This window comes from Crotalus tigris, unplaced genomic scaffold (assembly GCF_016545835.1).
Source record: "Crotalus tigris isolate CLP2741 ecotype Arizona unplaced genomic scaffold, ASM1654583v1 scf7180000017663.5292952, whole genome shotgun sequence".
NCBI lineage: Eukaryota > Metazoa > Chordata > Lepidosauria > Squamata > Viperidae > Crotalus > Crotalus tigris.
Genome location: NW_024096550.1, coordinates 338,509 through 355,854, shown reverse-complemented (window position 1 = coordinate 355,854; position 17,346 = coordinate 338,509). Strand labels below are relative to the sequence as shown.

Here is a 17,346-nt window from a genome sequence, read left to right as displayed (position 1 = left end):
AAGACCTCTGTTCTAGGCAGTTATGTCAAATTTATTACACAGGTAAGCCCTTGTTTAACAACCACAATTACAACCGCAACTCAGTCATTAAGTGGTTGCTAAGTGAAACCATGACCGTATTTATGGTCTTATTTCAGCTTTCTTTTGCTTTACAAAGGTCATAAATGTAAGAATTGGTCACAAAATTACTTTTTCACTGTTGAAACTGTGAGTGGTGACTTAATGAGTCAGTCACTAAACGAGGACTATTTATGTAGCATGTTGAAAGATATGCGCTTAATTTAAACTACTAACTTGGTAACATTTGAAAAACACTGAATCACTGAAACACACATTTCTAGATTTGCTGTCACATCTTTTTCCTTTTTCAGGTAAAATAACTGAGGAAAAGTTCAGCTCCGGTGACCTCCCCAGATCGTCCCTCTTACCTGGATATAAACATCAACCAATTCATTCTCCCGCAGAGCGTAGTAGATCTTTCCCGCCTGAAGCCAGGCCTGGGCCTCCTTTTTTTTGGCTTGAAGATCGATGAATATCCCGAGGCTTCTCTTGAGATACTCCAGGGCGGAACGGCAGGCCCTGAAGCGGACAGAGGAACACCATCCAGCTGACCTTGTACTGTTATTCTCAAAGCCTCTGAGGACCAGCCAACAGACCTCTTTGGTACGTTGTGGATCCTTTAGTTTAGATCCTTCTGCCATAGGCAGGAGACCCGTGAAACCAAAACCATGTTTGAGAAGCTTCCCGTTCAGTTCAGAACTGAAGACGCTTCTTAGATAAGAAGCGAAACATTGTCAAAGAAAACACTTTTGGAAAAAGTGCCTTTTGGGAAAAAGCCTCTTTGGGAGTGACAGGGGAGAATTGTACATTCAGACTTGTTAACGTAGCTTTACAATAAAGCAGAATTAGCTTATGCAGCCATATTTCCTATCTGGTCTACCTGGAAAGCTAACATCAGTCTTGCAAATCTGAAAGTACAGAACTCCCACTATCACCATTACAGTCTGATAACTTAGAGAGACTCTGTCCTGAGCCAGTTGCTCTATCTGCTGTGGGATATTCTCCCTCTTATCAGCTGTGGAAACCATTCTGGTTAGAAACTTTTTGGAGGCTGTGATCAAACTAGCTACACTTGGGCAGAAATATTACGAGATCTAAAGTAACATCATTAACACCAGCCCTGCAAGCTAGAGATTCTCATGCAGAACTGCAGTCAATCAATCTCTCCCGGCTGGTGGAATTTTTTTCTGGCATGGTTCCTGCACCACACAGGGATAAAAGTGGAGCACATAAAGCTCTCAGTATGAGAGAATTTAGAAAAGCTCCACCAGTTGAAATTCTGCTTGTCGTGAAACTCATAAAGTCAGAAGGAAGGTGGCAGGCCAGGGTCCTCCAGGGCTTTCCCTGCAGTATCCGAAGCCGGGTCTTCTTTCTGGGGGTCTCTTAACTCAAAAGAGCGGAATGCCTGACCCCCTTAGAGAGAATGTAGGCATCCTGCAGCAACTGTGAGGAAGGGCTGAACAACAGAGCTTGTCCAGCAGAACTCATGCCAGGACAGGGTAAACTGGCTCGCGATGATGGAAACTTTAATCCCGGACATCAGAAGAGGGCCTGTTCTTGGGATAAAATAACTTTTTGTCCGGAGGAACAGAGCCTCTTCTGCATGCAGAAGGGCACTTTTGTGTCCAGCTCACTAACCAAGTGGCCGAGTGACAAAAACCTCTTCATCCGAAAGGCAGAAGCTTGTGCATTGCAGTTCTTACCTTTCGGTTCCCAGAGACAGATAGAGCTGGCTGATGGTCTCCAGCACCTGCCCTTCCATGACCTTGTCAGACATCCTCCTAACCAAGGTGAGCTGATATTCGTTGTAAAGGACACATTGCGCCAGATCTGGGACAACCGTGCTGTAGAAATGACACAGATGCTGGACAGCCTGGAGTTGCCCTAAAAAGGAGGAGCGGTTGACCGATTAATGCGGCAAAGTCTTTCAACAACAAGACACCTTCAGCCCCCACAGCTTTTCATCAGCCTGCAGAGCAGCCATTTATGTGCATCAAGGAAGAAGGCAGTCAAGGAGAAACTCAGTCTTACTCTACACAGAGCCTTGCTCAAAGCATAATCCGAAGAATTTGCAAAGTCTTAGAAGCTTACAAGTTCTTTGGGCATTGAAAGTAAGAATAGGAATAACGGGAGGGGGGAGGATGAGGAAGAGGGGGCAGAAGCTGCCACCGTTTCTTCCTGTGTCTTCTGCCCCTTTATGGTTCCAGATCATAGCAGAGGGAGAAGCGAAGCAGACTTGCCTTGAAATGTGTGCCTGAGCAGACAAAAGAAATCTGAGCAACACTCTCAAACCATAAGATATCCAGCTTAGCTCCTCCAGGCAGTGGCTCTTAAACCTTGGTAGCTGGGGAAAAGCTGCACATTATTTATCCTAATTGTGAACCCTGGAAATGAATTTACCTTCCACATCCTCAAGTTCCATCGCGACCAGAAAGGCCCACTCATAGCAACTCCGCCCCTTCTCCTTCTGAACCCCACAGGCATAGTGGTGCCCCAGCCGGAGGAGGATGGCCACAAAGTTCCCCCCACATTCTTCACTGGAGAGTTGGGAGAAGAGTTGGATGGCTTTGATCAAGAAACATTCCCCCAGGCCTTGGGCCGACGAGTGCAGGCACAAGATGCCCAGGTTGGCCAAAGCCACCGCCTCATTAGCCACGCTTCCCATCTCTCTGGAAATGCTCAGAGCTTTGAAGTAGCTCTCTGCGGCTCGCCTGGACTGGTTCTGCCGTCTCAGACTAATGGCCGCCATGTTATGGATGACACCCAACTGCTGGCGGGTGCTCCAGGGGGACTCTGTGACCGCGTTTAAAATGTGCAGAGCCGTGTCATTCTGCTGAAGGAGGATGTAGAGCCAGCTCAGGAAAATGAAGTGCTCAACAGTGTCTTCCATCTGTACACTCGTATTTAGCTCTAGAACCTCCTCCATGTAACCAATGGCTTTTTCGTACTGCTTGTATTGGCTATGCAGCTGAGAAAGTTCATAGTAAATGATGCTGCACAGTTTCTGGCTGCCCCTGCTCCCTTCCAGCTTGCTAAGCAGTTCTCTGAGGTAGAAGGCCATGAGGGAAGGGTGCGTTTGTCCCCCAGGTGTGGGACTGTGGACTGCGAAGGCGTTCCTTAACACCAAATCAATGCTCCTGAACAGCTCCTGCAGAGAACAGGAGCTGTGGGAAGTCACCACCTTGGCGCAGCTGAGCGCCAGACGGGGCAGGCACTTCTTGCTGTAGAGTTGGCCAAGCTTCAAGTAGCAGTCCACGGACCCTCTGCTGTTGGGCAACCCCTGGCGCGTATTCAGCAGCTGCTGCAGCCTTTCCAGGAAGGGGGCCGGTTCCTGCCCTTGCTTGAAGCTGAGGCAATGCTTTGCCAGCAGGAAGCAGGCTCTGGCCTCAGCGTTTCTGCTCTGGCTGAGCACGGCCCTTTTCAAGGCATATTTCAAGATCTCCAGTGACATCTCTGCGCCGTCTGTGTCGCTGGCCATGCCCATCAGCAAAGAGGCAGCTTTGTCAAGGAAGCGAGCACTTTTTTCCACGTTCTTCTGTTTCAGATAAATGCCTGTTAGATGGATGTAGAGAGTAGCTACCAAGTGGAGGTCACGGAAATCCCCCCGTAGGGTTGCCAGAGCTTCTTCAAAATACACCCGAGCCTGAGACAGCTTGAACTTCCGGAGACTCATTCTCCCCAGCAGGTAGCACAGCCGTGTCACGGCCCAGGGCAGGTCGGCTTGTCTGGCCACTGCCCGGGCTCGAGCCAAGAAATCCATCAGCTCTTGCTCAGTGGCATCACCACAGAAGGACGTCTTGAGAAAGGACAACGGAGGGTCGTAGAGGCCCCCGAAGCCGTCTTCGTAGCCTTCCCGATTCAAAAATGACAATAACGAATCAGGAATTTCTGGCCCCAAAGTACCATCCTGGCGCATGGAGAAACGTGGCTTTTGCAACAGGGGAGGATCCTCCCGCCTGTCGGAAGTGGGGAGCTGCTGCTTCTTGTCCTCAGTCGGTTGAAAGTCCTTCATCTTCATTAATGACCGCACCGCTCTGCATGGAATTGGACTCTCCTTTTCATTAAAGAAGGAAGATGGCATTTCTGAAAGACAAAAAAAGAAGAACTCCCAGGGTTCGTTGTAGGTTGGATCGCTCCTTGACAAGTTTCCCTCTGTTGCTTCTTGTCTTTCCCTCAGGCCCTTTGCAGAGTAGGTCAAACCCCCTCACTCTTCTCTGTGGCAGCCCCTCAAATGTCAGAAGACTGCTATCATGTCACCCCCACTCCTTCTTTTCATTAGCCTACATATGAAACATAACTTCATTAGGTATCTTCATTAAAGGTACCACATAAAGCAGCGATTCTCAACCTATGGGTCGCGACCCTATTTGGGGTCGATCGACCATTTTTCGGGGATCGGCAAAGGTGGTGATCCGCCATTTTTCACGGCGCCGTGCACGCACGCCGCGCATGGGGGCGGTGCCGTGCACGCGCGCCACGCATGGGGGCAGCGACGCGCACACGCGCCGCACATGGGGGGCGTCGTGCACGCGCGTCGCGCATGGGGCGGCGTTGCGCATGGGGCGGCGTCGCGCATGCGCATCGTGCATGGGGCGGCATCATGCACGCGCGTCGCACATGGGGCAGCGTTGCGCATGCGCACCGCGCATGGGGGCGCCCCCATGCGCGCGGCGCCATGCATGCGCAGAACGTTTGTGTGACGGGGGTCGCCGTCACACAAACGTTGAGGAGCACTGACGTAAAGCTTCCATCACGCATCATGTCAGCCCAATGTTTCCTCCTCCATCTTGTTTTACACTTTAAAAAGGGGGAATGTTCCCTCCCTCTTGAATATTTACTCCTTTTACCTTGTTCGCGAGGTTTTTGAAGGCCGGCGTCATTCTCTGCATCTGTAAGATGAGACAAATGAGAGCATTGTTCAGGCCACGTTTGGCTCATTGACTGTCTGCTGTGGGAGGCCTAATACTGTAGTGAGACTCAGACTCCCCTCCTGGTACATCACAGGGGACTCTGCAACAACTTGGGGACAGTATGTGGCAGTAAGCAGACCTTCCCATTTTTCTTAAGTGCAGAAAAGTTGAGAAATGACCTATTAAATCCTTTGAAATTGAGGAAAATCCTATTCCGGCTATATTCATTCTCATTTAAGCTTCACCCTGCTGAAATATTCAAACGATTGAATCTTTAAATTCACGCTCATTCAGTTCCTTGAGCTGGAGACTAACGAAATGTAAGCGATATATAACTTGGTAGTCCGTACAGCCACTTGTATTTTTCTTTTTATCAAAATGTCAAGTCCAAGAGGCGCCCAGAAGCCTTGCACCTACGTTCTGCACAGGAACTGCTCACCAATTTGATAGGTGCTGCAAATATTCTCCTGGGAGGTTTGTGTCAAGAGCCTGGTCAGGTTCTCCAGGAGGGATTCTTCTTTCATGAAAGAGTCACCGTCCTCCTCAAAGAAATCCATATATGGAAGTCTGAGAAAGGGGAAAATATGGCAACTTTAGGACATGTATGGCTTTCCAGGCAGGTCCTCCTTACCAAAAAATGAGGAGGAGCAAAGAAGCAGTGTGAAAAGTAGGGAAAAAAAATGGGAGACGGGAAGCTAAAACCGTTGGCGACATTATCCTTAAGGAAAGTCTGCTGATCGATCCCAAGGCTGTTGTCCTGTGGGCTCTCATCAAGGTCCCATCAGCCATCTTCCTTGATGCAGAGAAAGGGACACAGATGATGGCCAACAGATCTGCTTCGTTATCACCAGCCCGGTTCAGAAACAACCTTTTTTGCCCCACTTGACGTGACAAGTGTCATTGGCTTGAAGGGTGCTTACTCTGCAGCGATGGCCACGAAGCCCTCGGGCACCACACAGCTGCTCTGCACAAAGCCAACCTGGCCCGTAGAGAGTCGCCTTCCCACAAACCAAGGCATGCATTTCATGAAATAGCCCATGATTTCAATTGTGTCTCCTTTTTGGAAACTGATCTCATCCGGCACAACGCTTTCATGGCTGACGACTGCGGCAGATAATCCTGTGGCTGGACGATACAGAATTAGGAAGATATCAAACAAGTCCATAACATGTCAGAGATGTTAATTTTAATGTTGCAAGTTTCACAGGGAGTAACATTAGAAATAGGAGGTCATTAAACCCATTCAGCTTAAACGTGGAGCGTATTTCTTAGTGTATGACAACAACTCTTGGCAATAACCAGAAAAAAAGACCAGATAGAAATAATAAGCTTTGAACATTCCTCATATAGGATCCTGATGATGAGGGCGGAGGAGGTAAAGGCAACTGGGGATCCCATCACAGTGCCGTGCCTATTGGGGCAAGATGGAGGTTGAATGTTATGGTGAAGAGACATCTTCCAGATACAGAAGCAGAAATTAAAAGACCGATTTTAATTATTGTTCCTTACCCGCTTGATCTGTGACTGGAAGTGCAGTTACGCAGGCAAACCCGTCAGAGGCTGCATTTGCTTTCAGAAACCATCTACAAATTCAAGAAAATAATATTCAACCAACCATAAATGCCATCGCTGCAATGCGTTGAAGACAAGCTCAGTCTCCAGAGCTCTCGTTCAGACAGAGAGAAGCTCCGCAAGGGAACTTGGGTACCTACTGGTGGAAAGGCATCGAGGTTTCCAAGACATCTGTGGTGCGGCCATTCTGGACTTGCTCTAGAGCTGCCGATTCCACCTGGCAAATGGCACCTCCATCAGCTATATCAATGTTCTCAGGAAAAAACCCAAAATAGGCACCTGAAGGGGAGAAAACACCACATGAAACGGGGGAAAGTTTGAAGTTGCGGACGCAGTTGTCATTCATCAAGGAGTAACATTATGCTTTGAGTACTACTTATGGGAGAGTGGAGGAGAGAGACCTCATGATTGAAGTAGCTCTTTTTCCCCCAGGTGGAGCAGATGGGCTGCAAGAATAACCTCGGGAGACAGGAGGAAAAGCTACAGCCAGGACAGCAGTTAGACAAGGGATATCTCAGCCCCTCAAGCTAGTCCAGAGAGGAAACCAAAATCGTGAGCAATAACACTCCCTTTAATGTAAAGTTAGAGTAACAGGGTCTTGCCTGAAAGTGCTTCCCCCCTCTCCTGCCTAGGGAGGGTCTCTCTGAGACCTCACTTCCTGCTATCCCTCCAACTGGTACCAGCCAGTCCTTAGGCCGTTTGTTGCACTTGTATTTGAGGAATCCAGAAGGCCAGTCCTCCCCAAGGAAGGGCTTGGGAGCTGACTGGGGACAAATTCCGAGCCAGAATTCCTGCTTTCTCAGCCACCTTGGAGGTCTACTGTGGCATGGACTGCAACAAGGACCTTGCTCAGCCACTTGTCACTCCTTGTTTCTGTGGGAGCCCAGCAGCCAGCAGCTATTTTAGTGGCAAGAATGAAAGCTTTTTCCTTTTCCTGTTTGCAGCTTCCCTCTGGTGATGGAGAGACTAAGCAAAGTGCTGACAAAAGGGGGGAAACAGCTCCCCATTTAATTTTTTACGGGCAAAGATTTTAAATTCTTAGGAGGGATTTTTCATCAGCTCTTTAGCCAGAAAGACTGGCCTCAACTGCAAGATGGAAGTCAAAGAAGACTGGAGAGTATCTTGTATAACTAAATCCTTATTCTTCATGGTGGAATTGGGGGGGGGGGGGAATAAAGGCAGATCAACAGCCTCCCCCCTCAGGGAAATCCCTGTATTTTTCACTGATCAGCAGCCTTTCCATATTTTGTTCTAATTACAATTTCTGGAGACCTTTTTTTTTTTTTTTTTTTTTTTTGAGGTTAGCATCACAGAGAGCACACTGCAGATAACTGTTGTCAAATGCAACCATGTGTGAAGGCAACTCCTCAAATATGCCTCTCCACACAAACACCAGTTCTGAGCCTTGGCACAGCTGAGGAGACGGACGGACGGACAGAAGTGTGATCCCAGCCATCTCCAATTCCCTTCTAACCAACAGAACCTCTTATTTTTTTCTTTATTTGAAGTCCTCTTTTCCTTCCTCACCCAGATGGTTATGGAACTGAGGCAGGGCCCAAAGCTTCTACTCGCATCTCATTCAGCTCATTAAACACAGTTTCACAAGTGCAGATAAAAACTCAGGTACCTTCTTGAACCAAGAGTCCTCTGTACACCCGGTGGAGACAATTTTCATCTAGGAGGACCTCAATTCCAGCAGCTTCTTCTGGTGAAGAGAGCCAGAAAGAGTCGTCCAGCAACAGAGTCTCCAGACAGGGATTTAAGAAACCTATCAAAGGCATTTTTCATATTATCCAACAAGGTTTATTCTTTAAAAATAAGTAGCATTAATCTGAAGCGTATTCTTCCTGGAAGTACCACAACTTTTGATGAGGTACCCAAACTCCTTGACCTCCAGATTATTTCTACCCTTAATCCATCCCAGGTTCAAGAAGAAAAGGAGAGGCAGAGCAGTGGGGCAGCTGTGCCTTATGGGGCAAAAAGGATCCCTTGATCAATACAAATTGGAGAATGAAATGTCCTTATTTTGACAATCGTTGGATTTTCCGATTTTGTCCATTTCAACCTGAATACAGTAAAATAGTAACACAGTCCCTAAACTGAGGCCCTTTCCCACCTCTGAGCAAAATCTCCCTTTCCTGATCCTTCAAAAACTCCCCCAGGGTGGAATTGGCAGATTGGGGCCCGGGGGCCGTGTTGCTTCCCCCCCCCCCAGTTATTTGCCTTCTGGTGGAATACAACAGATTGTATATTCCTGAAGCTGTCCTTGGACGGGGAAGGAAGAAGCGGGGAAGGCGACTTTCACAACCCTAGCAATTCTGTCAATCTCTCAGCTCAGAGGTTGAGAAAACTAGAAAGGGAGAAGAGGGGCAGACGGCGCAGCAGAGTCAAACAAATCTACCCGAAACCACGGTTAGATCTCGGCCTCAGGGAGGTGGATCCAGTCTGAATAGTTCTGGCCTCTACCCGTGAAAACCCCTGGTGTGAAATTGACTGAGGCACTATCAGACACAACATTTAAAACTGGATCTTTAAATTTGATTTCTTAAACCATGTCTTCATATTCACAGGACCAACAACCAGCAAAACACCAAACGTTCTTGTGTGTGTCTTTACCAAGAGAATAGTAAGTTATAAACTTCCAGATTTCCTCCAAGGTCCAAAATGTGATGGCAACGAGGTGGTCTTCACTGCGGATGGACAGCAACCTGGCCGACAACTCCTGAGGAAGGCAAAAAGGAACTGGGCATTTCTTCTGGGAACAAAACTAGTAAATCTTTGAGTTTAAGTGCAAGAAAGTCATCGTGGCAGCCTGGTTCTGTATTACACTTTGCTCCCTTCTTGAACAATGGCACAAATATGGCTGGCCAAAAATGGAAACAGACTTTTGCAGCTAATTTCTGCCTTTTACCGGCCCGGTTACATCTGCTCTTAAAAGTGTTTAAGTTTGGTAATCATTATTCCATTATGCTATATGTTAAAAAAAATCTATTTTCTGAATGGGTTAAGACAATTACATAGGTAGAAACGGACACTGACCTCCATGTAAAGCGCTCTGTGGAATCTTGTGAGACAAAAGCATCTCTAAATCTCTTTAGGAGAGAGAGAGGAGAAGGGATGGGGGAGCAAGAAGAAAGAGGGGCTCACGGTCAGGAGGTCCACAACCCTGATCTCAAATTTGGGAAGAGCCCTCAGCTCCTTCCCACGTCGTTCTTTCCAAGCACACAAAGGGGAATCGCAGAGGAGCGTCAACTGCCTCCCTCCCTGCAGCTGCCATACATTCAAGAGAACCTCTGACATGGGGCAAAAGAGGCCACGGAGGCACCGCCTGTCAGGAGGAGGAAAGCCGTGGCGCAGATGTCCCCCCTCCTCTCCACACCACCCTGGAAATAGGATGGAGGAGCCACTGGGGTCATAAGACAAAGGCTGTCTTTCATCCCACCTTTACAAACTTACACTAAAGACTGCCACGGCCCCTTGGCTGTCGTTCTCCAGGAGACGGAGTCTTCCCTGCAGATACTCCTGCAGCTGAGAATCAGGAAGGCCCGTCCGTCGTCTGATCAGGGTTATCCTCAGGAAGAGAGCTGAAAATGTCAGGTTTACGGGTGACGGAAACGTCCCCAAGAACAGCCGTTCAGTTTTCCTTTCGCCCCCTCCCTGCTGAGGACAGTGGCGCTTCCCGGCCTGTGGAGGGCAAAACCCCCTCTCCGTTTCTTTTCTCTGGGGCAGCTATGGGGCTCAGGTGTGAGCAAGGGAATTTCACTCTGTGTTGCAAAGAGTCAGAAAACAGGTCAGTGAAATAACCCCTACCTTTCCTGAAACGAGTAATAAAATCTTCCCTGCAAACCCGTCCAGAAAGGAGGGCGGCAGGAGGGTCCCTTGGTGCAGAGGGAGATGGAGAAAAGCCCCCAGCCGGGCAATGGCCAGATCAGAGGGTCCTGAGCCCGGCCAAGAAGCCCCCTTTCCTTCCACAGGGGCCAGGAAGAGAAGGGGAGGGAGGGGAAGCACTTTCAGACCTGGCCAGAGCTCTTCCACAGACGTAGTCCTGACCCTCCATGGCAACTGATGGACCTTGCCTGGCTGAGGCCTGGTCTGGCCTGCCCAGCAGAGCCCCAGGTGGCCAGCAAGAGGAATAAAGATCTTCCCCCAAGCTCTGAATACCCCCCCCCCGTGGACTGCTTGACCCCCTTCTCCCAGCACTGAAACTGCACGTCAGAGCTTCACTTTTCCATCCTTTGAGGAACTTAATCTCCATGGCAGACTTTATTCTCTTTGGCATATTTAATTAAATACTCTCCTTTTGCTATCAATTTTGTTTGTAGCCTTGAGTGCTTCCAGGGTAGAAAGACAGGGAATCAATCCAAAAATAAAAGATAAACATTAAAATACCATTCCCGTTCCTTATGATAAAAGTATTTATCCATACTTATTTTTGGCTGATGTTATGTATTACTTTAGCTGATACCCATCTCTCTTTGCTACAAGCCATGGGGTGGTAGGAATTGTGCCCTGCAGCAGTTTTTAATTTGCTGAATCACAAAAGCTTTGGCATCTCAAATTAGTAAAACGGTTATTCAGTGTCACAAAATGAGATCACAAACTTTCACTCTGGCTTCTGGCCAACCAGAGATTATATGGGGGGGAGGGTGGCGGGGGGAGCATCCCTAAAGCCCAGAGAAGAAACCCATTCAAAAGTCAAGGAGCAGCTGGAAAGATTGGGGGGATGGGGGGGGTTGTCTCTCTCTGTGTGTGTGTGTGTGTGTGTGTGTAACCTTTTTGCGGCTGCTGCAGTGTAGCTCCCTCCTTCCCCATTGGAGACGGCAGGACTTTCGAGTGGGCGGGTGGACACATCTGTCCGGGGTCCGGTTGTCCCAGGAGCTCAGGCTCTTCTTCGCAGCTCGGTGTCTGCCCTGCTCCGGGGTCAAGGGGAGCGCCAAGGGGAGGCTTTTCCCGGGGAACGAAGTCGGACGTGGTGGCTTCAGGGCTCCCGTCAGCTGCTTCTGCTGCTGCTCCTCCTGAGGGCTCCATGTTTTCTAGCTGCGGCCTGGGCAGCAGAAACACCCGGTCACACAAGGCCTACATGGTGATAAACCATCTTAGGTTAAAAGGTCGCCTTTGCTAGGAGCCACGCGCTGAGTGGACTTTGACAAGGCGTTTCCTCATAGCCCCTTTTTCACCCTCAGCTGCGCAGTAAGACTGTCCGGCTGCATGAATGCAACTAGGTCACGTCTGGGAAGTTTCTGGAGCCGCTGAAACCACCGCTCATCAATTTAATCGGAAAGCGAATTCACCCGCTTTATTCCCGTTTAGCAGTTAGCCGTCCTGCATAATTCCCGCAGACAGGTCTCCATTTCTGACAGATCTGAAGAAAGGAACACACCTGGACACCAACTCTCCTAAAATGGAGATCCCCTGAATCTTGAGAAACGTGTGTGTGCCGAGGCTGCCTCTTTATTTCTTTGATTTCTAAAAAGATGGGAGACCTGCCTGGGCTTAGGAGACTCTCCCCGAGCAATGGAACATCTGCAGCCATGACGATGGAAGTTGGAAGGAAGGGGACCTTCTCAGCTGCATGGACCAAGATTTCTCCCTGCCTTTGGCTGCCGGGGGAGGAGTGCTTGCTGGGGAGGGTTGTCAGATGGAGAGGGGCAGTTTCGTGCTTCCCAGACGCCCGCAACCATCCTAGGGGACGCTCCCTCGGCCCTTTCCCTTCTCGGACATCTTAAGGGCCCCTGGGACAAAAGGGCAGGGAAGGCGGCAGGGTGCAAATCTCAGAGGTTCCAAGGCCCCTCCCCTCCTTGCAAGAAGGCCCCGCCCTCCTTTTCTCAGCCGCTCAGACTGATGCCGCCTTTGGGGAAGGGCTGTTGGTGCCACTGCAGTGCCCCTTTCCACCAATGGCCCTGGGCCCACCCTGGTGTCCGAGAGCGAGCAGCTGCGCCGGCAGCCTTTTTGACATTCCTGCCAAACGCTGATCCCCTCTCCTTGCTCAGGATCACCCCTAAAGTCTTGCTCATCGTCCAGGTCGTGAAAAGAACCAGTAACACCCAAAAAGCCAACTTAGCAGGCGCCTACCTCCTTCAGTCTCGCTCGCTCCAATTTTCGCTCTGCCACTCCAAAAGTGCTGATCCTTCCCTTCCTGTTCAGGCTCCCAGCTCGTCCCCCACCCAGTTCTCTCTCTCTCTCTCTTTCACACACACACACACACACACACACACACACACACACACTTCTTTTCCTGTTGGCTGTGGGCTAATCGGGCCCTTTCTGCAAACACAGCATGTTGACCTTTAACAGGCTCTGTTAATCTTCACAGCCTCTTCCTGAAGGTAGGTCTTGCTCAGAAACAGCCTATCTGACCTCCTGGGCCTGAGTGAATTTATGGACCTCTTTTTTCCCAAGAATTCCAGGAGCCGAAATATCCCTGCTTCTTCCTAGCCGCAGTTGTCAGCCCTGCCACTCTGGCCTCCTGGAAACGGCTGCCGGCCAGGAAGCCCTTCCGAGACAAGGCGTGGGAGGGGGGCTTTCGGACCCAGGGGCCTTCAGAGCCCCCAACAGCAACTTCTGAGCTGGCTGCAAATTAACCACCAACGGTATGAGGGCACACGTTGCGATGCTTTAGGCTTGCATAAATTGAACAGGCTGAGAGTGACCACACATTGAGGTTGACCTCAACACCCAGGGGCCCCACTCAGAAGCCCCATTCAGGCCCTTTGGCCCCATTTTCTGGATCAAGGACTCTGTAGAGTCTGTTTCACCCTCACGGGGCCAGTCCAGGCAACGGTGCTCAGACTCACTGGAGCGTTTGGAAAGCAGTCCAGCCCCCTTTTCTCACCTGTCCAGGCTTGGAGCACAGAAATGATCTTCTTTCCTCCACACACACACAGACACACCTGAGGTTCCTCTCAATGGCTCATGAATTACGGAGCCTGGAGTGGACTGCTGCTTCTGCATCCAGACTGCTGCCTTGGGTGCTCAATTCCTCAGGGTGGGGGTCTCTCACTTCCCTAAAATGCCACCACAGAAACATCTGTGAAAGTGCCAAAGATGCTCACAAGAAGGGAGAGTTAACAGAGGCTCCACCGTTGGCTAATTCTACAGGAAGCTTTTCACTTTCCTTTCTTATACTATAACCGCCATTGCCGTGTCGTCTTCAGCCTGTCCTTTGGAAGCTCAAGGGGCGTCTTCATTCATTTTATCCCACAAAAGTTTCCTGCTCAGGGGAATGGAAGGAGAGCTGGACAGCAGCCCCAAAGCACCCAAGAGCCCCCACCCCACCCCGCCCCCAAGTCATCTGAGTTCTGGAACTGGTAGAGCAAATAATTTGTCTCAGAGTGCCGGCAAATTCACAACCCATCTAGCTTCACCTCACTTCTTATCTCCTGCTTCACCACTTAGCCATCCACAAGGGGGGTTTGGAGCATGCAGGAGGCACCACCTGCATCTGGGGGGGGGCTGGGGGGAGCTTCCTTTCCCTGCCAAGGGCCGAGGTGCTGCTGGACGGGGGGAGGGGAGGACCTGATGTTACACTCCTCCCTGGGCCCGTGCCAGACCCCTAGCCAGATGGCCTGAGGCCATACCTGCATTGGCCCCCCAAAGCCTAGCGTCTCCCCAAGGCCTGCACAGGAAGGGAGGGGGCAGGAACAGAGCCCCCCTGCTATGAATGCAGGGTCCTGGGGGTGCAGCTGAAGGCCCTCAAGGACACCTGGTTTCACAGGGCCCCTAGAAGAACTGGGAGCACCTATTTAATATGGGAATTGTTTCTAAGTTATTCCCGAGATGTTCCTTTGGTGCACCACCCTAGAGTCCATCTGACTAGATCAAATATCAGGATTGACCAATAAAAAGTGACTGAGGTGTCCATATGAGCGAGAGCAGATTCTATTCATGCCGCAGAGGGCCAACACATGTCACAGTCAGTTACTGTCCTGGCAGGACTGGCAGAGAAGGATTGAGACCTCCTCCTCCTCTTCCTCCTCCTCCTCCTCTTTGCTGGAATCTTTTTGCAGGCAAGGAAAGGGGAGGCTCAACCATCAGGAAGGGATTCTCCTTGCTGAAAGATTTCCCTATGAGGATGACCAAGCCTGTCAGAATCTAAATGGACTCTCTCCCTTCTGACAGCAAGTATGACAGACAGTTGTGGGACTGTGGGCAGAATTTCCAATGGATGCCCTCATTTTGATTGGAATTCAGCCCTTGGTCACTCAGGTAGATAATCTACACTGGGAAGAGGAGGATAACCACGCTGGTTCTGCCGGATCCCTTATCGAGGACAGAACCAGAGATCACAGGATCCCAACCTGAAGCACTTCTGGAGTAGAAAAGTGGAATAACAACATTTTAAATAGACTTTTTCGTTAGGCCATTTGATGGTGCACAACGTTCTCTTTCCAGATGCCCAGATTTGGACTTCCTTGTTTTTGCTGCACATCAAAACACAAAAACACGATCCCTCCCTTTCCAAATTCCTTTTCGGTGGATCTGCTGTTTTGAATTTCTCTGAAAGGAAGCTGTGGACACAACCAGCGTTGGGATGGTGGGACTCCAGCGCTTCCTTTCATTGTTTCCTTTAGGACCGGCCTGTTTCCTGCTTCATTGCCCTGCCCGCTTGGCTGGCTTCCCTGCAGAGTTTCTGTACCGTCTGCTGAGGAACATCCACACGATGCAGGGGCTGGGCCGGGGTTGGAGCAGAGAGCTGGACATGGGCAGCCGAAGGGATTGTGGCTCTCCTCACACTGAAAGCGCATCACGCAGTGCCTTGCTCTACGTTTAAGAAGAGCAGCTCCTGAAGAGCATTTAAGTCGCACCTCTGCACAAACTCTGGCAGTGGGGAGGTTTGGAACAGTGTCCTCTACGCCTCTGAATTCCTGTTCAGAAATGGAGATTGCGAATTACTTTGCTGAAAAGAAGGTGCCTCTCGACTCTCACTAGCAAGCCAGGGAATAACGGGCAGAAAGCAGGTCTGTGTGAGGTGGATCCCGGCTACTCCAAAAGGACTCGGAGTCTCCTTGGTGACCCTCATCAAGGGTGGGAAGGGTCAGTTATGGACCAGGTCCACTGCTCTGTTAACAGCTTAGATCAGTGTTTCCCAAACTTGACAATTTTAAGGCATGTGGACTTCAACTCCCAGAATTCCATAGCCAGCAATGCTGGCTGTGGAATTCTGGGAGTTGAAGTCCACATGCCTTAAAATTGTCAAGTTTGGGAAACACTGGCTTAGATAATGGAAATCGGGGGTGGGGAAATAGCTGTGAAAGGGGACACTCAACTGTGAGGTTCAGCTCATCCTCCGCAGGACAGGGACAAAATTTAACATGGTTTTGAGTGAGCGAGAGAAGCAGACTGAGAAGAACAAGCTGAAATTTACCAGAGGCGAATGCAAAGTTCTTGACTTGGGAGGCAGGTTTGCAATCCTCAGACTTGATCACAGCAGCGATGGGTGCCCAGCACTGTCCGGAGGCCTGAAGGGCTTGGTTGGAGACTGACCATCTTAGAGAAATCTATCTATGTGGTGGCTAAGAGCCAATGTCAGTTTGATAGCTTATAAGCATTGTGATCAACCAGGGTTATGGGTCCAGGCCAATTCAATTAGCAGGCCCAGTTTTGCTTTTGGTAAAAAGCTACAAGTATAAGTAGTCATAAAGTACTAGCTTATTGCATACATTTAACTGTATATCCTTGCATTTGCATTCAAAGCAGCATTTTTATCTCTCTCATTCGGAAGTAAGAAGCTTCCTGTGTAATTTTATAAACTGTCTTTCTGACAGTTCATAAATCTTTCCAGCGTTACAGAAGATAGCAAGCAAAATGTACTTTTTTCTCCTAGTAAAAGTTTGGGGAACGTCAACCGTCAACAAACAAATGAACAACGCCCAAAGATCATAAACTCACAACAGCAACACCTGAAGGGCAACAGGTAGCTGGCTCTACTGGCATGGCCACAAATAACTCAGGATTAAAATGCAGGCCCACACTGAGCAAAGGATGGCTTACTGGTTGGATGGCTGCATTTTTTATCCCTGTTCTTCACTACTACACTATTATTGGAATCAGAAAAGCAGGTAACATAATTTAATTTCATCACCAGGTTTAAGGCTTTTGCCTCTAAAATGTTAGAAAGTGTAACTGAAATATTTCTTCAGTTCCCCACTGTCAACCAATGTTAGCTTTTCATCTACAGAAAGCTGCTAATAAGTAAAAATAATTTCAAAAAAAGGTGGGGGGGAACCTTTAACTACGAGGTTGTAGTAGCCACAATTTTAAAAACAAGACTTGCAGTCAGGAAAATATTAACTCAACCACGCCTCAGAAACAGTCCCTGAAAAATTGCCAGAGCCTCTTACCTCTTTTTGTGGACTCTTGGGGCTATTGGTAGTCATACCACCAGACCCCAGAAACGAACCAAAAACCTGGTGAGAAGGAAGGATAATGAGATGCAGAGCTGAGGGGGGGAAAGCAAAGCAATTTAGCAGCAGGAAAACAGCCAGGGGTGGTTTCAGCCAATAAAGAGGGGAGGAAGGCTCAGCTTAAAGGATCCCCACAAGGCCACTTCTGACCACCCCCTGCATTTCCTTCCTCGACTGAGCACCGTGTATCCGAATCCACCCCAGGAGGAGCTTCCAACGGCTGCTTTTCCTGCAACGAAGGCTGCCTCCTGGCCCAGCAGTCTGACTGCCACTCTTTGAGCAGGCCCGGCTGAGGAAGCAGGCCTGGCTGCCTCCGCTGCCCAAGGAGTCCCATTTGCTAATCAGGTCCTGGGCTCTCTTGGTGCTTTTGGGGTCACTTCAGCAAGGGAAGGTCACCGGAA

At 49.5% G+C, this 17,346-nt stretch overlaps 1 protein-coding gene across 6 annotated transcripts in view; it reads right to left on the bottom strand.

The window, feature by feature from the left end:
• SH3TC1 (SH3 domain and tetratricopeptide repeats 1) overlaps positions 1-17,346 on the bottom strand; it is a 23,435-nt gene extending 6,089 nt beyond the window's left edge. Inside the window, exons 1-13 of one of the 6 annotated variants that reach the window (XM_039335871.1) lie at positions 16,883-17,346; positions 11,315-11,618; positions 9,999-10,126; positions 9,159-9,264; positions 8,170-8,310; positions 6,683-6,821; positions 6,480-6,553; positions 5,891-6,095; positions 5,410-5,537; positions 4,908-4,949; positions 2,461-4,143; positions 1,764-1,944; positions 429-579 (exon numbers count right to left, since the gene is read on the bottom strand). In XM_039335871.1, coding sequence (XP_039191805.1) covers positions 429-579; positions 1,764-1,944; positions 2,461-4,143; positions 4,908-4,949; positions 5,410-5,537; positions 5,891-6,095; positions 6,480-6,553; positions 6,683-6,821; positions 8,170-8,310; positions 9,159-9,264; positions 9,999-10,126; positions 11,315-11,618; positions 16,883-16,918 — 3,318 coding nt within the window. In that variant the 5' untranslated portion in view covers positions 16,919-17,346. The other 5 variants (XM_039335873.1, XM_039335872.1, XM_039335875.1 and 2 more) reach the window with 5 other exon arrangements.